The 26290-nt window shown below is 41.6% G+C and overlaps 1 protein-coding gene across 18 annotated transcripts in view; it reads right to left on the bottom strand.

Moving 5' to 3' along the window:
* TBC1D1 (TBC1 domain family member 1) overlaps nucleotides 1–26290 on the bottom strand; it is a 228057-nt gene that overhangs the window by 91258 nt on the left and 110509 nt on the right. For 9 of the 18 annotated variants that reach the window (XM_069593832.1, XM_069593834.1, XM_069593836.1 and 6 more), the window contains 9 exons: nucleotides 23504–23959; nucleotides 21510–21599; nucleotides 19684–19788; nucleotides 19043–19175; nucleotides 14067–14158; nucleotides 7909–8019; nucleotides 5394–5522; nucleotides 3627–3713; nucleotides 1047–1327 (listed from right to left, as the gene is read on the bottom strand). In XM_069593832.1, coding sequence (XP_069449933.1) covers nucleotides 1047–1327; nucleotides 3627–3713; nucleotides 5394–5522; nucleotides 7909–8019; nucleotides 14067–14158; nucleotides 19043–19175; nucleotides 19684–19788; nucleotides 21510–21599; nucleotides 23504–23959 — 1484 coding nt within the window. Of the gene's footprint in view, nucleotides 1–1046; nucleotides 1328–3626; nucleotides 3714–5393; nucleotides 5523–7908; nucleotides 8020–14066; nucleotides 14159–14543; nucleotides 14703–19042; nucleotides 19176–19683; nucleotides 19789–21509; nucleotides 21600–23503; nucleotides 23960–26290 lie in introns of those variants that run through there. The other 9 variants (XM_069593833.1, XM_069593835.1, XM_069593837.1 and 6 more) reach the window with 2 other exon arrangements.

The raw sequence follows: 26290 nt of genomic DNA, 5'->3' as shown, positions 1-26290 counted from the left end.
TATGGGGTTGCAAAGAGTTAAACGCAACTGATCACATGGCACATTCATCTCTAGAACATCACAGAATTGAGTATTAGCTTCTGAAGCAGGTCGTGCTTTGGGATCACAGCTATCCAGCCAAAGTCCAAAGAACCACGTAACTATTTTCAATAGCCAACTGGAAACAAAGCTGAAAGACTCTACAGCCTGACCTGAGACTGCTAGCACATGTCGCCCTTCACCAGCAACGTATCAGAGCGCTCCCCACCCCGTGTGGACACGACACGTCCTGGTTTCTGTTGTCACTGGCCAGAGGGAGGCCGTGGCCATACACAGGTGCGGCCTGTTTCATATTTACAACGTGAGAAGCTTCAGATTTTTGAAGCGACTTTTACAGACACCCGTGTCCATCCATGGTCTCCCACACTTGAGGTCAAATTAGCTGCCACGGGACCCCGGAAGGAAGTGGAACTTCTGCTGCTGTACTGCTGACCCAGCTCTAGAAGCAGGACATTAACTGCTCGCTATGGCCCAAATTATTAAAATCAGTAAGTGTTACTGGAAGAATCCAGAATTCTCACACTGGAGGCGATTTTCGAGACCATCTATTCCAATAGTGTCCTGCAGTGGAGTGAAGTAACTCTGCCAGTCAGGGACAGAGCAGGGACAGAGTCCCCACTTCACTGTGGCCCAGGCCCCCCCCCCTCAAACGAGTACTCCCCTGCCCACCTGCTCGCTGCTCTCCTCTAGGCCAGTGGCAGCGTTCCCAGCCAGGGCTGCCCCTCAGACCGCTATGCATCTCAAGGGCCATTTCTGCTCATCTTACCTGCTTCCTCACAGTCCCTGCACTTGGACAAGTCACGGGAATCTCTTACAACCACATCTCTCCCGAGGGAGGAAGGCGAGAGGGACACGTCACTGATTTGAGTTTTCTCTTTTTAAGCCAAGAGTGAAACTGGACTCGGGTTTCCTTTTCGCCCAACAGACATGCCTGGGATGCACATACCTGGCAGTAACACACGCCCCAGCTATTCATACAACAAATCTACATTTTCAACAAATCTTACTTTCGTTCACGAGGCGTCTCTGTGCTCACTGAGTGATACCTCACAAGTTTCCTTTGCGAGACCCCTGGAGACCCTCGCACCAGCTGTGGAGGCTCCTGGCATTCCACAGGGACGTGACTCAGGGTGTTGGCACGCCTTCGGAAGCCCTGCTTGGGCGAGAGCAGGGCTGGCTCTTCTGTGGGTTGGCTTTCCGAGTCACTGGACAGGTCGTCTGAGGAGCCGAGGAGCCTGAAGCAGCTCTCGGAGGTGGATAAGGCCTCCTTTTCACAGCCAGATGGCTCCTGGTAGCAGACAGACAGCACATCAGACATATCATAGGGCACTGGTGGCATTTACAAATCTCTGATTCCAGTGGCAGGAAAACATTTCAATATGTAAACACATCTTCTGGTCATAATCCCATCCAGAGGCCACCAAAAAAGGCAATAAAGGCCCATTATGCCTCCTCCTCGGGGGAGACAAAATGCTAGTGTGCAGGACAAACAGGAAACTGCCCAAGCTCAAGTGTGAAGAACATAAATTACAACAAGCAACCGCCCTAAGCAAAGACAAAATAGTTCTCTTTGCAGAAAACAAAACTCTTCCCGACTGCCTATAACAAGTCTAGTGAGTGCTGTGTAACCTGTCTGCACTGTTTAAACAAATCAACTTCTTTATCTTAGCCAAGGGTGTTCATACATGTGATACCCACTTTTTAAAGCTCTCTGAATTTGAGCTAATGTTTGGATTTAACTGGGTAATCTTGAGTGTTTAAAATTGCATCCTACATTATTCTTAGATATGGAAAATATCTCTCTAGGCACTTATTGATATGATTCAGAGAAAATCACTTCTTCCTGCACTTCAATTTCCTCATCTGTGAAAGGGTACAGTGAAAATTTATCTCACTGGGTTTCAGGATTAAGCAAGAAAATACAACCAAAAGTACTCGTCCGCTGTAAAATGTTATGTAAATGTAAGTTATTATTTTATTAGGCACTCAATGAATTTCCCGAGTCCTCAAACATTTGTTAGGACTCACAACAATAATTTAATATCATAGGCTCTCAGGATGAATACTTTTTCAAAGGAATGAACTATCACCACTCACACTTAGCACTGGATGCCCAGGATGTGGCCAAGGGGGTAATGGTGAGGGGGAAGGGGGGATATATTTTTCTCAAATCAAGAAGTACAAAATAAGTATACCGGTTTGTCCCTACTGAAATTGCCAGAAGGGATGAATAAGTCAACATGAAAGGAGCGAATGCATCAAACGGTGGACTGGAGAATCTAAATTCCATCTGTTCATCTGACCTGTAACTGAAGGCCTCTTAAATAAGAGGCATTAAGGATTTTAATTTTAAAAAATTAAATTTATGTTTATTAAGGAGAGAGATTAAAAGCACTTAACGTAACAGAAATTAGATTTAAAGAGCTTAATTCCCAATACCTTGTGAAATGTTAATCACTCTAACTGTAACGTAAATTTTTCATTCTTTAGGACTCTACAGTTACAAAGATTCTTTAAAGGTTTAAAAATGTGTCTAAGACAATCCACCGTGAAAACCTATTCATCTCAATTCTCATTAACATCCCTCCAAATTATGTGAAAGAGTTAACCTTTAGCTTCATCTTACACCTCAAAGGGCCAATGGATGTCCAAAGAACATAGTGACATCAATTTAGTGGTCTGCCATAAACTTTTTAAAACAATAGAAAATACCAGTATGTATCATACACTGTTTACAGTAAATATTGTTTTATAAAATTTTAATTTTATGTGTGAGCATGTATGTACGTGTGTTTGTGAACCATTTCACAATGTTGTTATGGTCTAAAAACTTGGAAAGCCACATGCCTAAAGGGGAACTCATGGCAGCTTCGATTCCTGTGGTAAGGGGCTGGCCTCCACAACTCCTCCTCTTCCCATTCCAGGGCACTCTGCCCTCCCCAGCATAAAACCTGAAATCCACTTTGCTGGTGGTTAAAAAGGTGAGCTAACCAGGCTTAAATGTTTGTGTGTTTAGAAGGCAAAAAATGAAAACGACGACATCATAGACACAGGTTTGTTACCAAAAAGAACTGCTGGCTTGCTTATCACCAAAAAGCTGTGCTTGGTGGCAGACATGGAAGGCTGAGGCTTATTTATAAAAATCGTGATGCTTAATGATAATCACAGAGTCAGCTAAAGGACACAAGAATTTAAGCTGCATACTTCTCAGAATTCACAAACTCATGTTTGAGGTTTTCCCAACTTAAATTATTTTTAATATATTTCATTTAGATTTCATTGGAAAATCTACTAAAGAAAGAAATCCACTGATTGCCTTGTGATTAACTAGATCTCAGTGCCTGAAATTGTGCATTTTGCTCTTTGCTGTGGAAGAGGCCTCTGCTTTGCTAAGCACAGCTTGTGTGTCAGAGCAGACCTGCACGACCAGCCCTCCACCTGCATCATGAAATCTGGAAGCACCAAACGTTTCATGATGGCAGCTCTGAGGCTTCTTTGGCTTCTTCTGATAGGCCCTGTGTACAGGAGACGAGCAAGACCCATTTGTTGGTTTCTTCAGGGTGTCGTATAAGAAGAAACGTGCTTACTTTGCTGGTGTTACTGAACATGCTAGACATGGAGTTGTCCAGATCCAAACTGGCTGAGTGCTCCTGGAGGCCTCTGGCTTTATTACCCTATGGAAAGAAAAGCCGTCAAGTTATGACTCCTGAGGCTTCTGCAAAGACATTTGCTAGAAGCAATCTAGTCTATTTAATAACCGCAGGAAAAGTGCATTTCAGAAATGCTGCTGAGCACATATGTGCATTAAGACAATCAACATTTCTTTTTTTGTTTTTTTTAAACCAACCTAAACACTCCAAAGCACCCTGAAGATTAGTCATTTGACAGGAATGATGGCAGGAGAGGAGACAGTGCATCTAGAAGAAAAGCAAGTGCTGAGTGGGCACACTCAACAACTCTCCTCTGAGTCACACAGCATGGTGAACTGCCAGCCTATGACACGCAAACCACAACCTCTCCGTTTGGGAGCTCTCAAAGGCAGGCCCCCTCCAAGTCCAGTTTTGTAAATGAGCCGCTTTTAATGATCTGTAAGGATGCTGTAAAATTCTCAGAAACATCTTTGCACAAAATAAAATTTAACAAAAAAAAAATTTCAATTGGGAGTGGTCTCTGAAATAAAAGAGAACCATAAGAAGATACTGCAAGTTCCAGAAAGGTGTGAAACTTTTGAGAGAAAAGAGAACTTTGATTTCTTAGAAGTGCCATCAAGGTATTTATACTCATGCTGGCAGTGTGGGGAAGGGCAGTAATCAGTCATTGGTTAAAGAACTCCCAGATTGGTATATTTGTTCTTCCTGTAGAGCTCCCAGTCACAGATTTTTTCTGTCAAGTGCCAGATTAGTAACCTCTTAGACTTTGTAGACCATGTGGTATCCATGGCAATGACTCAACTCCGCAGAAAAGTATCCTGAGACAATAGGTAGCTGTGTTGCAATAAAACTTTATTCACAAAAGCAGGAAGTAGGGGACCTTCTAGTGGTCCAGTGGTTAAGATTCTGCACTTACAATGTAGTGGGGCTCAGGTTCGATTCCTGGTTAGGGAACTGCTGCTGCTGCTGCTAAGTCGCGTCAGTCGTGTCCAACTCTGTGCGACTCCATAGATGGCAGCCCACCAGGCTTCCCTGCCCCTGGGATTCTCCAGGCAAGAATACTGGAGTGGGTTGCTATTTCCTTCTCCAATGCATGAAAGTGAAAAGTGAAAGTGAAGTCGCTTGGTCATGTCCGACTCTTCGAAACCCCATGGACTGTAGCCTACCAGGCTCCTCTGTCCATGGGATTTTCCAGGCAAGAGTACTGAAGTCAGGTGCCATTGCCTTCTCCGTTGGGGAACTAAGATCCCCCCCAACACACACAAAAAACAACCAAGAGGTGAATGGCATTTTACCCCCAAGGGCCATGGTTTGCAGATCCTGCTATAAACAGTTCAAGACACATAACAACAGCAGCTAACAAAGGCAATTTTTAAACTGTACCTAGTGACGATAGGAGACCAGAACCCACACCTCAGTGTATGTAATCCATGCTCTTTACAGGGACTGGCCAACAAATAACATTCCTCTGGGAGCCAAAAATTCCACTGAACATAATACAAAAGAGTACAGAATTTTTTTAACCCTAAGTTATAAACTGAATTTCAAGGGTAGATAACATTTTTCTAACACTGAAAAGACACGAACAAGGCTTTACCCTTCTATACTCTATGATGAACACTGATGGAATGAAAGCAAAAAACTGAATTTCACGCTCTCTCAAAAACGGATTTAACTGAAATTAGGAGGAATTATGTCACTTACCCGAGACAAAATACTTTCTAAAGATTCTGTTAAAGACCTCTTCGCTTTGTTTTTCAGCATATCTAGCCTAAATCGAGTGGCACTTGATGGTAATTCACTTCCAATATTCTCTGCTGCAACCTGTGATGTCTAAAAGTGAAGCAATCGAAAGTTAAGCCACTTAGGTCTTCCTTCCCTCCTTCTCTCCTTCCTTTGTAAAGGACTGAAAAATTTCTAGGATGCATCTTTTTGATCCTAGGTCACATTCTTTCTGCGACTTCATCTGCTCCTTGGTGACATGACTACAAGTCTGGGAAATAACTCTGCCTCAAAGAGCTGCACTACCCACTCCAAACAAAACAGGGAAAAGCACTTAGAAGCCAATCAGTTCACAGGGAGTTTAGAGCTCAGGCTCTGCAGATGGATCAGAGACATGTCATTCACTAGCTATGGCCTTGTGCAAATTACTTTCTCTGAGCCACAATTTCCTCTTCTGTAAATTGAAACCAACCTCAAGATCTAATCATAGGACTTTGTTATAAGAGTAAAACATGTAAAACAATGGGCACAGCTTCCAGTACAAAGGGGACTATGATTAGCTTTTCAAATTAAAGTAACAGCTTACTTTTGGGGGTGATTCAGAGGGTGAGACAATAAATCTAATCAACTGAAGAATCCATCCTGCCCACAATAATCTCTTCATCCCCTCCCACAGAGTTCTTTTTCCTCTCTCCTGTGGTTTCCATCATCTCATTATTCACTGTCCTCTGCAACCCAGTCTCTCCCTTAACTGACCATAACATGAAATGACAACATAAAAGTTTGTCAATCACAAAATCAAATTTAGTCTTACTTATCAGAGCTATGCTTAACAAACAAACAAAATAAAGAAATAAAATTCTCTAGATTAAACTGTTTCTTCTATGGATTCTTACCTGAATGCTTCCTGCTAGATGATGATTTTGTTAGAAAAACACACAACCACATCCTCCATTACTCTAACACCAGCTATCCTTTGTTGTTATATATTTCAAGCATACAGAAGAGTGTGCAGATTAATACCTTAAATGCCTTCATACCACCCCTAGCTTTAGCTAAGTTAACATTTTGCAGGTGTTGAGAAGAACAATAATCAGCATAGGCTCCAGCATTCACTCAAAAAATTATATATCCTGAGGGAGTGTGTTATTAGTCGCAGTTTGGTCCTATGCAATCATTTACCAAGAATTAGAGCCTATCCAGGCTCAAGTCAGTCTCTAGAGCTAAGAGAATTATCCACAAAGAACCCACAGGGGCTTGCATTTGACTCAACACCAGTTCACTCCTCAGAAGCTGAAGACTTGATTTCAACCAAAGTTTTCACAAAGGAGAAGCATTTTGAATAATTTTGATACATAAAGAAAATACTGGCTAAAAGATTGGTAGCATGTAGAAGATCCTTCAGAGACAGAAGAAAAACTACACTGCGGTTTTCTTTTTATAAATCAAGCCCTAAGAATCTCTGTATACTTAATTCAATGCTTTTTCTAGTCTCCTCTATTGTCTAAAAAGGTTCTTTTCTACGTCTATCACCATAACTCAAATGTAATCTGAAAATACAATCTTTAGAAAATAGTTCACATTTAGAAAATAACACAGTCCTTGTTTATTTTAAACTAAGCATCTAGAAGTTTCTCCTTTGAAGCTGATGCTGGTTTTTGGATAAGCTTCTTGTTTGGGGCTCCAGAGTGACTTGTACTGCAGTCCCCATACTGCCCATGCCAAGACTGAGGGGTGAACTCTAAGCATGAGCATTTGGAGCCAAGGTTTAAATTCTGAAGCTAGGATGAAGTTCTCAGCTCAGAACCCACCATCCAGGGGTGTCACAGAGTATCCACCGGCAGCCTTGTTCACAATAACCAGCACCTAAAATTAACTCTGGTGTCCATCAAAAGGAGAATGGAGAAACAAACCATGCTGCTGACGCAATGGAATAAAAAGTAACATACTACTGATTTATGCAACAACAGGGATGAATATCAAAAATATCCTTATTTTTTTTTCCAACTCCACACCCCCAGCATGCTAAGTAAAACAGAAGCTCTGTATCTGAGCAGCATATAAACCAGGCTAATACTGTATGCAATTGATCAGTAGTGCTATCTTACATTCACACTGCATTTTTAGTACAAAGAATTTCCAGGCACTTTACGTAATTGTGAAAGAAGCTGTACAACGTCACCCTCATTTTATCAGGGAGAAAGGTGAGATGAGAGGGCCTGGCTCCTTGCAGTTCAAGCTCATTCAGGTAGCAGCATTCACTCGACGCCCTACTCTAGTCCCTGTCAGAGAAACCACTCTGTCCCCACCACAGTGACACAGACAGAAACTTGCCTCACCTTTTCCAAGCACAATCTAAACATTTCTAAATTTTCCCTACATATGTAACAAGTGAAAATAAATTGCAGAGAGGAAAAGAGGTTTCAAAGCTTCAAAAATTCTCAAGACTCTGTTTTCCAGAGTGTCCTGGTGAAATCAAAGAGAAAAAATGCCATACCTGTTTTATCTCCCCAATATGGATGTGAACTTTTTGCTTCTCTTCATATAAACATCTCAGGAAAGAAACAATCAATTCATTCTCTCGTTGCTCATTTCTTGGTCTCAATTTCTTAAGGTTAAAAAAAAAAAGAATATTTTACATTAATTTTTAATTGTCACCAAGACTGCTAAACCATTTATTTGAAAATGCTCAGCTTCCACCATCGACTAGTGCTTTTACCCAATCATCTCACCAGGGGGCACCAATGATCCTAAAAGTGAAGATAATTTTTAAAAAGAAATAGACAATGAAGCCAGTGGGCCAGATTTGGCTTCTGACCTCTGATGTCCTTATACCTAAAATAAACATTTCACATCAGATAGAGGCATAGTTAAAATATTTAATAAATACTCTTGAAAACATCAGAAAAGGACAACGGCCACGATGCCTGCACATTTATAAACTCTCACGCTTAGGGAAGCAGAAAGGAAAATAGCAACTGACCCAGGGTCATGGCTCCTTTCACGTATCAAACATGTTCATCAGGAAGCGTTTTCTGGGAGTCCCAGAAGGCATACACTTGCACACAAAATTTCATGGCACAGACTCAACTTTTTTTTGCTCGTATTTTAAAAATTCTTTGCACTCCTTTTATTTTTCGGGCAAGGTAGTGGCAAAGCACACAGAACTAGAAATCAGGTCATGTAGGTTCAAGGTGCTGCCTGGAAAAGGGATCTAAGGCAACTCATTTAAGCTCAGCCTCTCTGTCTGTTCAAATGAAGATTATGCACGCAATACACTCCAAGGTCTCCTCCAGCTCCCAGACTCTTTGGACTTGAAATACCAGAGTTCATGTTTAGAAGACCATCTAATTTAATGTATTCAATTATTTTCTTTGAATATAAAGCAAACAAAACTGAATTACTCTGGAGATACACAAAGCCTGCAGTTTATAAACTTTAGAAGCATACTCTTTTTATATATATATAATGGCAGTTTTTCACTGCCCTGCTTCTTCTCTCTCCCTACCCCAAGCCTCTAGCTTGCCCTTTAAAACCAAGTCTGGGTACATAATAAACATATCAACTACACAAGCATCTGAGGCTGAATCAAGGCTGTTCTGAGCAGCCCAGCTAACTAAGGAACAAGTTTACCCTCTGTGTCATAGACTCAAAAGAGAGCAGAGGTAACACCTAACCCAGACCTTCACTACACAAGCATCTGAGGCTGAATCAAGGCTGTTCTGAGCAGCCCAGCTAACTAAGGAACAAGTTTACCCTCTGTGTCATAGACTCGAAAGAGAGCAGAGGTAACACCTAACCCAGACCTTCTAACATTCCCTCCCTTAAATACAAAGATCATTTTAAAATAAGCTGTTCCTGCTGCTCAAGGAAATGGTAGTAAATGATCAGAAGAATTAACCCTGAAATAAACTATAGACTTCAGTTACCATGTCAGTACTGGCTCAATTGTAATAAAGGTACCACACTAAGACAAGACATTAATAGGAAAAACCGGCTTGAGGAAGGGGAAAGGGCATGAGAAGTTTTATGGGAACTCTGTATTTCCACCCACTTTTTCTGTAAAACTACCCTAAAAAATAAGTCTATTAAAAAAAAAAAAAACTGCAAGAAAGAGAAGCAGACGGGAATTATGAAGCCTCTGAGCAGGTACCCGAGAGCTGACCCATTCTTTCTTTTCCTAATCTTCAGTGAAACTTTTGGGCTCTCTCACAAGAAAATCTGTATTTTCTTTGGAGAAATTCTTCATAATCAATTATTTCCAATATCAAAACAGCCCAAGAATGCAGCAGTAAGAGAGGAGCATTATTAGTACATTCTCGTTTCCTCAATATATACATGAAAGAAACTACTGGAATGGACAAAAATGAGACTAAATTGAGCAGTGTACTCCCACAGCTGCTGGCCAGACACTGCATCACGGAGCTCGTTAAACATCACAGGGTAAAAACACTACGGCTGAGAAGATCACGTCTGTGGTGTCACACAAGGTCAAGAAATAAGCACTTCCTTTTTTTTTTTTAGTTTTTTATTTTTTAAATTTTAAAATCTTTAATTCTTACATGCGTTCCCAAACATGAGCACTTCCTTAAAATAACTGAAACATGGCTGTGCGCTACCCTTCCATTGAGCGAGGTCTCCTGAATGCCTCCCAGGGAACTTTACCATTCTCCACAGGGGAAAATCATTATTTCCTGAAGGTGACTTAATCTCATAAACATTCATGAGTCAGAGAGACAGGTCTAAGGAAACTAATGGGGAATCAAGTTGGATAATATCGCTTTGCAGTCAAAATTAACTTGCTTATTCAAAGTTAACCTATGGAGTCAGGTCAAGAATCAGGATGCCGGTTACCTGGGGCAGGACCGAGGTGGGGTTCTGAGGCTAGAAATGCTCTATTTCCTAACCTGTGTGTTGCTGCAACGTATATTCATCTTATAAAAATTCACTGAAATACAGTCAAAATGTTATAATAAAGTTGTTAAATATATTTATTATATATAATAACTATAAACCTTTAAAACTGATATATATTATGCATAATATATAATTATATAGCATATATAATTATATTTTATTTAATAACTATAAACCTTTAAAAACTGAGGTATAATTATATATAACATAATTATATATTATATATTACTTATATATATAGGCATTATGTATGTAATATCTACAAACCTTTAAAAATTGTTAATCACTACATCGTATGCCTGAAACTTACATACTATTATACATCAACTATACCTCAAAGCAAGTTTATTTCATTGACCTACACAACACTGATTTGTATGCTTTTCTATCATTAGTTAATTTTTTAAGAAAGAACAATACAAAACAATTGCCTGTTAAAAGTAACAAAGCCAGTTTCGTTATGTTTCTTAACCTCCTTTCTATGAGGCGTGGGGCTATAAACCGGTTATAAAAGCATTATGAGAGTCAGTTTCCAACACTGTCTACGAATACCAGTATGCTGAGAAGGTCTATGGTCTTCTGAGGAGTCTACTTAAAATGCTTAGTTGGACAATGACACCTTTTTAAAAAATTATGATGAGATCTTGTACAAAGCATTTTAAAACCGTGGAAAAATCCAACTAAGACCCTATATATTCTGTTCAAGAGGGGGAAAAAAAGCTCCTCTAGCTATTAATCTTTAACTTGTAAAATCATGTCATGTTATTTAATCCATTATCAACATTTATTGAGTATACATCTACTTGGTTTACCTACTCAGTTGAGTATTAAGTCATTCCTCGAAATACACTCAAACAGATGAAGAGAATTTGACTTCTGAGACATTTTCTTTAGTAGCCCTACTCAGCTTGGAAGCAACTTCTCCCTAGGACAACCGACGAGGACTCAGCACAGCCGGCCAGCAGGGGCCAGCACAAGGACAGAGCCAGATCCCGCCAGCAGGGAGGCTTCTCACATGTCCACTTAGACGTGTTTGGAAACTGTAAATTTCAAAAAGGTCATAAATTTTAAAAAGTGGCTCCGCAGTGTCATGAGTTCTCCTAGAGAAGGGTTAGCATATCCACATGCCCATATGGCACCAAAGCCTCCTCTCAGAGCTCAGAGTCAAGGCCAGCTTGTTGGCAGCAGCAGTGATAAACCTCAGCATCATTTACACAGTAATTAATTTATTTTCCTTTATGGCTCCACTTGGGTTGCACTTATTTTTCCCCATGAAACATTTATTTACAAAAACAATGAATATGTAAGCTTTGTGCTTAGTTGCTCAGTTGTGTCCAGCTCTTTGTGACCCTGTGGACTATAGCCCACCAGACTCCTCCCCACCCATAGAGATTCTCCAAGCAAGAATACTGGAGTGGGTTGCCATGCCTTCCTCCACGGGATCTTCTCAACCCAGGGACTGAATCCAGGTCTCCCACACTGCAGGCAGATTCTTTACCATCTGAGCCACCAGGGAAGCCCAGTATATGCTTTAAGTACAATTATTTCAATAGTAATTACATTTGTTTTATAAAAACTTGCCCTTGGAGAATTCCTCAGAAACAACTTTTCTCCAGGAAAGACTGAAAGGAAAAATAATAACCATTCTATTTATAAGAGGTCTCATGACACTGCAAAGCCACTTTTTCCTTATGATCCATTCAAAATGCATGATTTTCAAATGCATTAGCAGGCACTACTACCTAAAAAGAAACTAGTGACCTGGTTTATATAATATTTTATAAAAAACAAGAACAGTCATTGAGGAAATAACAAGACTATCAATAAGCCATCAGAAGACAAGATCCATGTTAAGATGTGTGTTATTCAAAGAAGAGCTACACCTACAAGGGTGAAGGACAAAGTACAAGCTGGTTATGCAAAGCCAATGAACAATATGACTTCTTTTTGGTCTTTAAACTAAACAAAAATTACAGAGCCTGCTACAACAACACATAGGGATCCTAGTATATTAACGGCATGAATTTTCTGAAGCAAACTTCTGTCACTGATGTTCTCTAAAGTCTCTTCGTTGTAATATACTGGAGTGTCTCACATGGATCAAAGAGAACCTCAGAATCACATCCATCAGGAACTTATCACTGCTGCAGAAGAATAGCTGGGGTGTTACCTTCCCTGATTCACCACACTGCTCAGGGGAAAGTTACACAGTGCTGTCTAAATGAAAAAGAAACCAAAGGCACATTAGGGGAGGAAGGAATCTTCTATTGCTTGCCAAAGAGACTTGATGGCACTACAATAAAGTAAGCCAGCATCCGATGAAAAAGGCCCCAGCTCCCATCACAAACGCATTAACAATCAGAAGCAAATTGTCCATCCATTTAAGAATTCTAAGTACCAATCACGTTAACTCTGTCTGAGAGTACTGTGTACTCAGCACTCTAAAGATCCTTTAAGGAAATTAAGCAGTGTCTCAATTCAGAAGAACACAAGAAAATTTAAACACAACTAATAACTGTGAAACAACTGAGTCTGAGTGAACTCCGGGAGTGGGTGATGGACAGGGAGGCCTGGCGTGCTGCGATTCGTGGGGATGCAAAGAATCGGACACAACTGAGCGACTGAACTGAACTGAATAATTGTGAAAATAACATTCTAAGCTATTTATAAAATTCAAACTCTTTCTAATTCTACTGCAGAAGACCTAGGAAAGGAGAACTGAGAACATGTGATTAAAAAGAGAAAGACAATTCTTCAATTTCTCACTCTTAACAGAAGATAGACCACGGGTCCTGTCTCTAGCCTTTCCCCAGTGAGGAGGAAGGGAACACTGACAACCCAGACTCACTGGCCTTCCTGCTTTGTTTGAAGACCCCTCTCTGCGCAAAGCCCCTGCCTCTCTCCTCACAAGGGACTTATGCTTTGTTCTGCCGTGATCGCCTCCCGAGAAAAAGTGCCAGGAAACCACAGAAAACGTCCTTTTGCAAAAGCAGACGTGACATTTTTGATGAGCTCATCAAAGATTCATAATGAACGGACTATAGGCATGCCAGCACACAGAACGTGGTCTCCCCGAGATACATGCATCTAAATGCAAGGATGAGAGTGAGTTTCCAGGGTTAAAGCAGGAACCCAATGAGCTTGGGTTTTGGCCTATATTTTATGTTTAGATTTGATAATACTATATAGTGTAGGCAACATTTAAATGTATTTTCAAAACTGAAAAAAAAAAAAAAGAGCAAGGAGGGAAACTTATGTTCAACTTCATATACAAAATGTTATATCCTTAAGACTCCCACACTGAGGTCTGAAATCCTGAGTGGAACGGAGCTAACAGAAGTCTCCGGGGAGAGTAGTGCTCAGGGACCAAAGTCCAGGGTCCTCTGTCTCCCAGGCTGAGGCTCTTTCTAATTTCCTTCCTCTCATTCCTTAAGATAGCGCTCCCCTGGGTTTAGCAGTTTTCACATGAAAGCCAAGTTCTGATCAGTTCAGTTCAGTCGCTCAGTCGTGTCCGACTCTTTGCGACCCCCTGAATCAGCATGCCAAGTTCTGATAGGAGTCTGCAATACTGACCTTGCCCTTGTCCCGAGGCTGTTAAAGCTCAAACCAAGAGGAACTCAGGCCCACTCCCTCAGGGCTCTGGCTGGTCTGTTTCGATATTTTTTATGATAACATTCCACAGAGAAGCTGTCTTTCCTCTCCCCACCCCTTTCTGGAAATTAAAAACCAGTACCGTACCTGAACCTCCTCAAAAATAGTTGCTTGCTCCTGATTAGTTAATGTTGTCAGGTGCTTCTGGAGCTCTAGTTTGGTTTTGGAAGAATTCATTCCTATTAAGAAAAAAAAGAGACCTGAGAACACACACACTCCGTTAACAGTTAGGAGATGGAGTTAACACCTTCCGTTCTCACTCCCTCTCTTACGTGCTTTCCCGCCCTCTTTAGGCATCGGAGGTTTTATGGAAATTCTAATCAATAACAATGTCAGTGATGAGGACACTGGCAACAAGTAACAGTTTTTGATTGAGCCCTCATGTGCTAGAGCCAACTTAAATGTCAGGTTTGTATCATTTCATTTTATACTAGAACCACCTGATGAAGAGGACCATTTTACAGGTAAGAAAACTGAGACCCAGAGAGCTCACAAGACTCCTGAAGTCCAACACACTGGACTCTACCTCAGCCTTGTGTGGTTCCAAATCATTTTTTTCCCTACCACTTGAAAGTGAAGTTGCTCAGTCGTGTCCGACTCTGCGACCCCATGGACTGTAACCCTCCAGGCTCCTCCGTCCATGGGATTCTCCAGGCAAGAATACTGAAGTGGGGTGCCATTTCCTTCTCCAGGGTTGTTAAAACATCGCACACAACAGGAACACTGTCCTCAGAAAATGATAAAACCTCATGAGTGTTTATATGTAAACTAGACAATCTCCCTTAAGGAAAAACCACTACTACCCCCTCTGAAAACTGACCAACATTCTCCTGCAGGTTAGGTTCTTTCACATAATAGTGATCCGTGTGGCAAACAGCGTTCCTTTTACCACCACATGCTTATTAATAGTCTTATGACCACATAATTAACATTACAGAGGATTCTGAGGGAAAGTCATTAAAATAAAGCTACCATTTTAGTGCCCATCAGAATCGGGTATTTCAGAAAGTTCCTTCTCCACACATATATGGCTCAGACCCTGCTCTGCCTTTCCCTGGGGGCCAAAGATAAGCACACATGATGAGATTTGGATGAAAGGATTTGCCAACCTATCATGGAAAAAACTGCAATGACTCTTAGGGCTGCCCTGGTGGCTCAGAGGTTAAAGCATCTGCCTGCAGTGTGGGAGACCTAGGTTCGATCCCTGGATCGGGAAGATTCCCAGGAGAAGGAAACGGCAACCCACTCCAGTATTCTTGCCTGGAGAATCCCATGGACGGAGGAGCCTGATGGGCTTGCAAAGAGTTGGACATGACTGAGTGACTTCACTTTCACTTCACTGTCCCTATCCACTTGCCACCCCATTTCCTCCTGAGGGTGAGCCACTGGGCCAGGATCTAGGCCAGATTTATCTACATAATGAGGATGGCCAGACAGGGCATCTCCGAAATGAAGAACAGGGACTTGGAAATCAGGCTTCTGTTTTACAGATGAGTTTGCTGAGGTCCAGAGAAGCCAGGCAACTGACAGGTCAGGAGGCCAATTAGCAGCCAAGCCTGTCCCAGAGCCAGCACTCCCTGCTCTCCCTGCCACAGAAGGCAGGGGCCCCACCCCTTTCAGCAAGCTGTGGCGAGGCCACTGCCCCAGCTCAAACCACTGCAGCTTCTAGAAGTCCTTCCAGAGGTACTCCCCCACCACCTTTTTTTTGGCCAAGAAAACCCTAAACGGCCACCATAAAAATAAAAGCCAGTATTTTTTTTAATGACTGCTGTGCCACTTTACAGAACACTGCATAATCTCATCTAACCCTCAACATAATCCTGGAAGTAGGCACTATATACAGTAATCCCAAGGTCCATAGGTAAAGAAACTGAGGCACAATCAACTCAAATATTTTGTCGTGTCATCAGCTACGTAAGGGACAGAGTGAGAATCTGACCCACGTTGATCTGCCTCCAGAGACCACTCCAGAACACTCCACTGCCTCCCGTTACCCACACAAAGTCAAGTCACCTGACTCCGGTGACTTCAATACCAAAGCGAACTGCTCAGTGAAATAAGTCAAGCAGAAAAAGACAAGTATGGCAGATTTTCACTTATATGTGCAACCTAAAACAAAATAGACTTACAAAGAACCAGCTAGTGGCCGTAGGGCAGAGGGGAAGAGGGGAAGGGCAAAATAAGTGAAGGGGACTAAGGTGTACCAGCGGATTATACTACCAGTTATAAAATAAATAAGTCACAGGGATGTGATGTGTGGCAAAGGGAATGCAGTCAGTAACGTTATGATGACACTGTATGGTATAGAAGATATAAAAATACTGAATCACCATGTTGTACACAGACACTAATAATACTGGAAGTCAACTATTCTTCAATTTAAGAGAGAGAAGTGATTAAAGGTGCAGAAAGGACAGCTCAATTTGTCAGAGCACAGCTCATTCAGCTATTCCTCTGGCAAGCTGTCAGGTCACACCAGCCAGGGAAACAGCGATGCCTTCACTGCACTAACTACTTACAGGCTGAATCAAAACAGTGTTTACATTTACGAGCAAAACTAGCACTCAGAACTCATTAAATAAAAATCCTCCCTGCATCTGGATGTCAATGATACCGTCCAAGCATCCTCTCGTGGACACACTTGTACAGTTTGATGAAACATTCACACATGGAGAAAAACCTCAAGAAGAGTTAGACTCATTATACATACTTCTAACAATCTCAGGTGAAATCATACAATACAGTCTACTCTTCATATTCAGCAGGTATGCAGAGATCCCTAGACAGTTCTATCCTTGTCTTCAGGAGCTCTCAATTCATTAAGTCCTTTCTGTCCCATCTCAAATCAAAGCTGGTCCTCCAGGCCCCATGCCTGCTCTCCACTGTGCACCCTCTGTGGGGTTCTCAACACTTTCAGCCGCTCCTGGGGGTTTCTGCAGCAAGAAGGCAGCATTCCCCACGTGATGCCAAAGGTTTTACAGGCGAGAAGGGCAGCAAGTCAGTCTGCCTTCATGCTGGCCACCAGAAAAGGCTCTTATTAAAGGGAGCACGGATGAATAGTTTTGCTTTGCCGAAGGCAAATTTACTTGGAGAGCAAAAGGAAACCTCAGTTCAACTTTTTTTTAGTGAAAGTGTAATTTATGCCAAGAATTCCCAAAATGCTTCTCTAAACTTTAAAATAAGCAAAATGCTATATAAATACTAGCAGTTGTAGAGAGTCCAAACACAGAATCTGTACAGCTGCCCCTCTCAATGGCACCCACAAGCACAGTCTACTTTATGGATTCCAGAGCATATTAACTACATCAGTTGATTAAGAAAACAGTCTTTAAGTCTTTCTTTTTGTGGCCATGTCATTCATTGTTCCTCTCCACTGTTCATGATGTTCTTGGCCAGATCGTAACTTCCTATTAGAGCCACTGTTATGGGTACATAAAATGAGCTTTAATAAACGATTTCATTCTACTTGGGGATTCCCTGGTAGCTCAGATGGTAAAGAATCTGCCTGCAATGCAGGAGAACCAGGTTGGATCCCTGGGTAGGGATGCAATCTAGCAGAATATAAGAACCTGAAACTAACTGTCCATAAAATTATCAGTATCTCCCTTACTAAGGACGGCTCTAATAATGTGCCATTGATGCTTTAGAAATGCTTCCCATCATGTAGGCAAAATGTACCCTCGCCAGTCTTCTAACTGTGCTAGTTAATGGATGTTTTTACATTAGCATAGCTTTCTGCTTTGCTTGGATCTTATCCAGTAAAAGGATGAATTAAATGATAACTCCGAAACTACAGCAGCAAAATCCCTACCATAATTAAACTTTTCAGGTATAGCTCTCTGAAAGTTAAGTCAGACCAAAGAAAGATTTGTCAAGTGGAACTCTGGAACCCTTCCAGCTCCTGCAGGTCAGAATCTGCTTTATCTTCAAGGCCGAAGTCACTGCAGGCTTCTTAACAAGCTCATAGGGGACACTGCCGTCATCGTTTACCTTATCTTGACAACCACTAAGGAAAGAACTAGTGATGCTCAGATGGGATCTCTTGTTAAAGCACAACTTTTCTTGTTCCCAGATATATTTTGTATCATGTCAGCAAAAAGGAACAACTACGAAAACATGGTTGAAAATGTTAATCATTTTGATCCATTTTAAACAGCACTGGAATGCCAGCAAATGAACCTTTGAAGACCTTAAGATGATGTCAATTTGTCTTTAAAAAGGGAAATCAGATACCACTTCACATCCATCAGGATGGTTATCATCCCCAAGCCCCAGAAAATAGGCTTGCTTATCCCTCAAATGTGCAGTAATCCCTTTTCCTTCCACAAAGTGGTGAGGATTAAATGGATGATAATACATGTTAAAGAAAACAGTACAGTGCCAGGCATATCTTAAGCATGGAAATCGTAACATTTATTGCAGTTTCTCCCCAAGCTAAATTCCTAGAAAAACTTGGAGCAACACTTCCTGTGCTCTTTCTCACTGGCTCCTCAACTGGAACCTGCCCTCTGGCCATTCCTCACCATTAAAACTGCTCTGGAAGAAGCTATCATTGAAGCTATCATTGGCCTTGTAATGGACTCTTTACGTGTCCAACTCTGCGACCCCACAGAATGCAGCCCACCAGGCTCCTCTGTCCATGGGATTTCCCAGGCAAGAATACTAGAGCAGGTTCCCATTTCCTTCTCCAGGGGATCTTTCCTACCCAGGGATCAAACCTGGGTTTCCTGCACTGCAGGAGAGCTGCAATGAGCCACCAGGGAAGCCATGTAATCGGCTCACTCAGTGGTTAGTTCTTACCTCTCATCTTACTAGACCTCTCCGTGGCAGCCAACTGAACACTCACCCCACCATGATTAACAGCGCAACTGGTCTTGTGCCCTCTGTTCCCCTAACTCCTCCACTGTCTTCAGGGCCCCTCGAGGGGAGATGGTAGCACCTGATATACAGAAGACATCCACCTACGACCCCTGTAACTAACATCAGCCTCCGTGGGACAGAACCTTCCAACGAATTTGCCCAGGCCCCTGAACTCCTACCCACCCCACCCCAACCAGGCTCACCCTCGATCCGCTCACAGAGCTTGTGCAGGCTCTGCAGGGGGCAGCCCTCACACAGCTGGGCTGGCGCCTTCGCTGTCTGCTGCACAGCAGCCACCGTGAAGGCCTGCTTCAAGGTCATCATGATCTCATCCACCTGATCAAAGAGGAGAGACCACAGAGAGCAGAAAGGCCATTTAAAATGATCTGGCAGAGATTTCAGGACTCTGTGGAAAGACCCAGTACTTAAGATTCTTCTGGACTGTTAGTCACAGGTTAATGGATAATAATCATTAAGAACCACTAGGCTTATACATAGTCTAGAAACACTACAAATGCTCAAAGTTTTTCAAGGAGATAAGGTAAAAACTAGATGCAAATTAAATACTGAACGAAAACCAACTCTTCTGATCAAAAGTCCAAAATGACTTTTGAAAGATGCTAAAGCAGAGGGTGAAAGTGAGCAGGCCTTTAAGCATGATGAACATTGAAAATGTGCACCCAAGTCAGTCTCAAGCATATATTAGCTGGTTATTAGTCATAAAAGTATAATTAAAACCAAATAATTTGTCAGTGAAGCCATACAGTTTTGCTATAAAGAAATCAGCGAGGCTGACATCCGTGTAGATGAGATTTCAAGGTAAGAAGTGCCCCTTCTCACTTACCAGAGCTTCATTTGTGCACTGAAACACGTAACAGACGAAATGAAAGCCTCCACCTCCGGAAGACTCACGGCAGATGAACCCAAAGTGGTCCACATGTCTAATACCCTGTGGAAGGCAGGGACAAGATCAAGAATGGTAAGCTATACCCTGAGGAGGCACCACTGCCACACGCGCAGCTGAGGACTCACACGGCACGGTTTTAAAGGACACTGTGAAATTACTATTTTCAAAAATGTTTTAAATATCTAAAAACATCTCTCAAATATGAAGTTCTACTAAAATGTTACTCCTCTGACTATCTCCACAATAAGAGAAGCAGGATCTGAAAACCAGAGCTTTCATCCTCATTTTCATAGTGAGAGGAAGTGGAGAAAAGCTGACACATAAAAATGAGAACTTTTCTTAAGTATTAAGGAAGAAGTAGATGAGAGAGTAACAAAGAAACACAACTGTACACACACACAAGCAAACACACGTAGACACAAACATTAAAGGAAACGTTTTAAAATATTTGTACTCCTAAAATAACAAACAAGTATATCCTGAAGTAAACTGGTAGGAAGAATGAGTCAAAAGTTATACACACAAAGAACAGAGATACTTTCAAGCATAAGACATTAAGGCCAAAGCTGTACCACAGTTTCCTAAGAGCTCTTTTTAATAAATATTAATATGTATACTTGTTTTGAAAGTATCAGCTAAGAACCACCTTAATACAGATAAGACATCATCCATAAATATTAACCTACAGCATCTCCTAAAAGCATCAGCATGCAAAGTGTCGACAGCTTGAAGGGCAGGTGATCATGTAAATTTGTAAACATCCTTTAGGAAATAATAAAACTACCATATGAAAAAGCAAATATTTAGCATTACCATTTCAACAGAAATACAAGCAAATCAAGATAAAATGTCTATGGAGAATCTCACTTTCAGGTCAAATATTTCCCAATAAACGAGCAATCACTGATACATCCTGGCATTGCCATCAATGTTCTCCAACGGCAAGTTAAGCATATGCAAGAGGTTACTCCAAAGGAGAATATGATTTGGAAAAAACATTTTCTTTGTAAACGGTGTCTAGTCGATCTTAAGCACGAACGTCGTTTTCACCTTTGGGGGAAAAAATTCCCTATTGAATCATTACATAGATCACATTATAAATCAACAATGAGAGTTTCATTATATCTTATTAATTTTGAGAAAATGAAAATGAGAAAATGATTTCAGACTTTTTAAAACTACCCAAACAGTAACCCATTTTTGCTAGGAAGATTCTGAGTAAAGTTGTCATAGCTCATTATAACTGACAGATTCTCCAAATCTCTCTATGAAACACACCCAGGAGATTTTCAGGAAAGAACTCAAGTAGACACTGTACTCTAAGGAAAACATCCTCAAAGGTACTCATTATTTATTATATTTTAAGGAAGAGAAATAATGATCTTGGTATCCCAAAAGTCATGAATCTTTAGCAAGTAAAAATAAGTACTTTAAAAAATATATTAGTGTGTATGAGTATATATAAAAATATGCATATAGACACACATACATGCACATACACCTGGAAATCAGGACTGCCAATGACTGGGAAAAAAAAGAAAAGGAAACGTACTTTCTCCAGTAAGTTATGGTTGCTAAAAGCAAAATTTTTAACGTCCAAGTTATATTTTGCCTTAATATACAAAAGGAAATGCAAGATCACAAACCCAGCACTTAGAAAGCATACATCTTGTGACCTTAGCCACTTCGGTTGAATGACAAACAGTAAAATAATTCATTAAAAAATTCAACTGCAGTTGAGCTGATAACCCATGTTCATTTACCTGAGAGCAAAAGGATATCTCCTTAAAATTTTTCTGCAACGCTATTTTTTTGGTGTCAGGACTGATGAGGTAAACTTCAGATTGACCAATCTTAAAAGACAAAGAAAGAAAGAAACTAGCTTTGCATGAACACTGAATTCAGATTTATTACACAAACTTTCTCATTTCATGACCTAGGAAAATAAAGAATCAATGGCTCAAGCTCCTGTTTAACAGTGACCATATCATGTAGAAGACCACTTCCAGGGCACACTCTACTCTACAGGCTTTGGGTAGGAGATAACCGTCAAGGTGTTCACCTTCGTCAGGCAGCTGTCTTGAGATGAAAGGACCAAATACCTCAAAGTCAGTCACAAAGCCTCAGGTTCCCACAGCTCCCCTTTGTAAGAAAGAGAGGTTTTCTACATAAGCAACTCTCCAAGGATACAGGAGCTTCTCTTTTAAAATTTCCAGGACACTTTCTAATGACCAGAAAAATCTTAAATTATTGTTAAAAATCTACCATTTGTTGAGTACATACTGTGTTAGGTACTCACTCCTGCTTACTTGACTTCCTAAAAAAGTTAACAGTGCGAGCACAAACTAACATTGTCTTACAGACGAGGGTCAGCCTAACAGATCTCCGTTAGGACAGAGGACTGTCGCAATAACCACATAGTTAACTGTGCAGCTTCCCTCCTTCCCCTGCTGTTCCCTGAACCCAGGATGCTCCTCTAGCTGGCTACAGTGACACTTCTGCTCAGTGAAAATCACTGCCTTCAGAAAGCCCTGATTCCCCAGAAGCCCTCACAGCCTCCTTCGCAGCATTTATCACAATTTTAGTGAGACAATTACTCATACAATCAGTTGTCAGTCTCTCACTGGAATCTAAATTTCACGTGGGCAGAGATCATGCCTGTCCTGTTCACTGCTGTATTTCTAGCACGCTGCAAGGGACCCTGTAGATAGCATTTACGCAATAAATACTTGAAAATAAATGTACTAAGCAGCTTTCCCAATGATACCAAGAGGTTTTGGTGGGGTTCTTTTTTTTTTTTAATACAGACCACACATTACAACACCAGTCTGACTGCCAACGTAGCACTCTTTTCAGTATATTAGGTCAACCATGAAAAGAGGAAGAAGTCGGCCCTCTGACACTCCATCTCGATTTCGACCCCGTATATCTCCACAGCCAGCTTCCTCATCACTTGGCCCGGAGTTAGGCATGGAAATGTTATATTTAAGCACACCTTCCTCTCTCCCTAGACTCTCAGTCAGCCTTAGGCCAAAGAAGAAACAGAGGAGGCTGAGAACAATCTCCTTCCCATACTGCAGAGGCCAACTCACTAGAAAACCAGCTGAGTCCTATCAGTTCAGACCCAGAGAACTCCTAGGACAGCAACCTTTCCAGAACAGCTGGGATCAGCCCCGACCCAGGAGCCTCAACTGCCAGGACAGCCTCCTGCCCATGCCTTTTCTGGCATTTGGCTCACTGTCAGTTTATCAAACCATTTCTAGAAAAGAGTAAGCAGCTGGCTAAACTAATACCGTAGTTTGGGTATCAATTTCAAATTATCCCCAATTACCCAGGTAACAAAGTATAAGTAGTTTAACAAATTTATAAAAATAGTAAAGGGGTATTTTCCAAAAAAATTTTGCTGAAATATATTACTTGAAATATGTTTTTAAAAAAAAAAAAAAAAAACCCTTTTGGAGCCTCTTTTACACACATTAATTGATTGTCCCACATTGAAAAGATGTCTTCACCATCATGTGAGAGGCAGATACAAATCATACAGGATGTAAGATAGATTGTTTGTTACCCCCTAATGGGGGTAACGGGGACTAAATAAGGATTCTATCCTGACAAAAGAATTATTCAGAATAAAAATATATGGATTCACACGTAAATCCAAAAGCAATTCACAGATAATCTTCGTTCGACTAAGCAGATTTTCTTTTGAACACACAGACCAGACTGGGGATGTGCAGGAGGCTTGATAATATTTTACCGTGAAGAGCATAGTTCGATTTTCCTCGATATCTGTCGGCTGCACAATATTGTGTCCACTAATCAGGTGGTTCTCGATGTCGCTCTCCTCAAAAGAGCTGAAGAAACTACTACTCCGCAGGCCTGCATCCTGAAACTCCTTTCGGAAGGCCAAGGAGCGCAGCCCGGGCTGCGAGAAGGACTTGCGCATCGGCCGCGGGCCACGCTCCCCATCCCCCGGTGGCTGCGGTGCAGACCGGAACTGGTCCGAGGAGAAGCCGCCGCTCACGTGACTGAAGCCTTCGATGCACTCATCGATCAGGGCGGGTGGAGCCTTCCTGTGCGCCACAGCCACGCGGCCGCAGAACAGCACCTCGAACTTCTTGGCGAACGTGTCATCGAACTCCGAAGGGCAGCGGAGCTCCTCCTGGCGGGCGATCTTCCCAGCCTGCCGGATGGAACTGATGATCTCAGGCACCTGCGGGGAAAGGAAGGAATGTCATTCGGAAGCTGCTGTGGTTGGGCTTCCCCGGTAGCTCAGCTGGAAAAGAATCCGCCTGTAATGCAGGAGACCCGGTTGGATCCCTGGGTTGGGCAGATCCCCTGGAGAAGGAAATGGCTACCCACTCCAGTATTCTTGCTTGGAGAATCCCATGGACAGAGGAGCCTGGCAGGCTACACGCATAGGTGGGGTAGCAAAGAGTCGGACAGGATTGAGTGACTAAGCCCAGCCCAGCACAGTGGTTGGGACGCACAGGGCCCGCATCCACAGGAGCCACGTCATGCTGCCCACATCCGTACACTGCGTATTTCATCACATGGGGCCAAAGGAGAAGCCCACAGAGTTCCGGACCAGGAGAGGGAAAGGCACAACTTTCACAGAGAGGAGAAGGAGAGCAGTATTTATTAAGCATCCATTACATGCTGGGGATATACTAGGGGATTCATGTGCCTGCAAGCTTAAGTGGCAAGTCCACAGACACAGCAAGTTAAATCCAGGCCGGTCCCCCCACTCCGGAGCCAAAGGTCTTCTCTGAGAAGCTGTCACTATCCCTTCAAAAGGTCTGTCGCCAAAACAGTGTGCAGTTATTCTAGATTTCATGGCAGTGCATCGTGGCAGTGCATCAAGTCTTCTAAAATAAGACAGCATGAGGATAACAAGACTGAAATTACCTTACACAACCTTTCTTCTAATCATAACATCATTATTTTCTCTAATGACAACGGACAATTTATTCCTCAGTTTTATATTCCCTAAGAGTTGAACAGTATTGACTACACAGCTAGGTGGTTTTAATCAAGGAATAAGCAACCCATGACAGTATCATTATCAAGGCAACACACTGTGGCTTCTTTCCACTGAACTTCTAAAGCCTTTGGTTCCTAATGTAGTCATGATCAAGAGAATGAACAAAAGAGACTCATGTACTATTGTCAGGCCAACTGCTATACCCTCTCATCATTAGCTTCTGACGAGATCCTTCAAAGAAGCCACAGAAAGAGACGAGTCCTCCACAGAATGAATAAGCATGTGTCCAATCATCTGGAAGACATATGGCCACAGCACTAACACAAGACAGGCGTGAATGCATTTTCATAAGGAAAGCCTAGCTTTTGATATGACCTATTAAATAACACCCAAAGCCATTTTTTCCTTTTCTCTTTCTAAGAAAATCCAATTGAACACCCAATACCCATAGGCCCACTGTCTTTTTAACAACATTACAGAAGGAGAAGAAAACCAAACCCTTTTCAATTTAGGTCAAAGATCAATGTACACAGTAAAGGGAGGTGGTTACAGTAGATCTGAAAAAACCTTATTTTCTGTGTTCATAACATAATCCCCAAAGACCCAACTCAAAAGACTTTTCTCTGTGATTTCATATCATGCACACCTTAAAGACAATCTCTGCTGAAAAGATTAAGATATATCCTTTCAAGGTACTTTATCATACAAAAAGTCAAAACATCTTTAGACATATTTTATATTTTAAAAAATTAATTCCTGGAGCAAAGGCCTAAATGACACTGAGGAAGCCAGAATTTCAACGTCAAGCATCTACATGCACTGAGTACTGCAGAGCTTGGGCTGTGGCTCATTCCTCTACATACAAATAATTACACATCTTGCAAAGGCCTAAAAGTTATTCATAAATATAAAAGACAGGACAGAAAGAAGAAAGAAGTAGAAAGTCTAGATTTCATTCACACATTTGCCAAACAGTCACTACAGGACCTTGGCAAAAACAGCCTCAGTTTTTCTCTCTTGGGGGGAAAAAAATTCTTAAAAGATTTTACAGGTAAAAGTTGTTTCTGTGAGCATAAAGAATAATGACTTTTTCAAAAAAGAAAAACAGTTTATGCAAATAAGAGATGCTTTTCTAAGCAAATGGGTAAAATTATTTATCAGGAGTCATGTGAATCTTCCTAATTACTAACCCCACTCTCTGAACAGGAAATTCAAAGCTTACTCAGTCTCTTGAGGCTTCTTACAATACCTGACATTTCTATATGCTGGGTCTTCCCACTGCATCTGAAGTGAGTAATGGTGTCTTTCATTACATATCAAAGGGGAGAGAAAATGTGTGAAGTCATATGAATTTATGGTGACTCGGTAATAAAGTACAAACACAAGTAAGACACGAATTAGAGAACTTGCTTTTTCCGTCTCTTTACAAGGTCAGAAGAGGCTAAAGAGTACATGGGTCCTAGGCAGACAGAGTTGTGCTGTGGTCCTTTTCCCAGCCACCAATCTTTTTCCTATCCTTTAATCAGAATCTTCAAAAGATAATGCTTTAGTCAAAAACCA

The sequence above is a fragment of the Ovis canadensis genome, chromosome 6, assembly GCF_042477335.2.
Source record: "Ovis canadensis isolate MfBH-ARS-UI-01 breed Bighorn chromosome 6, ARS-UI_OviCan_v2, whole genome shotgun sequence".
Classification (NCBI taxonomy): Eukaryota; Metazoa; Chordata; class Mammalia; order Artiodactyla; family Bovidae; genus Ovis; species Ovis canadensis.
The sequence above is the reverse complement of the archived record's forward strand: the minus strand, read 5'-3'. Positions and strand labels throughout refer to the sequence as shown.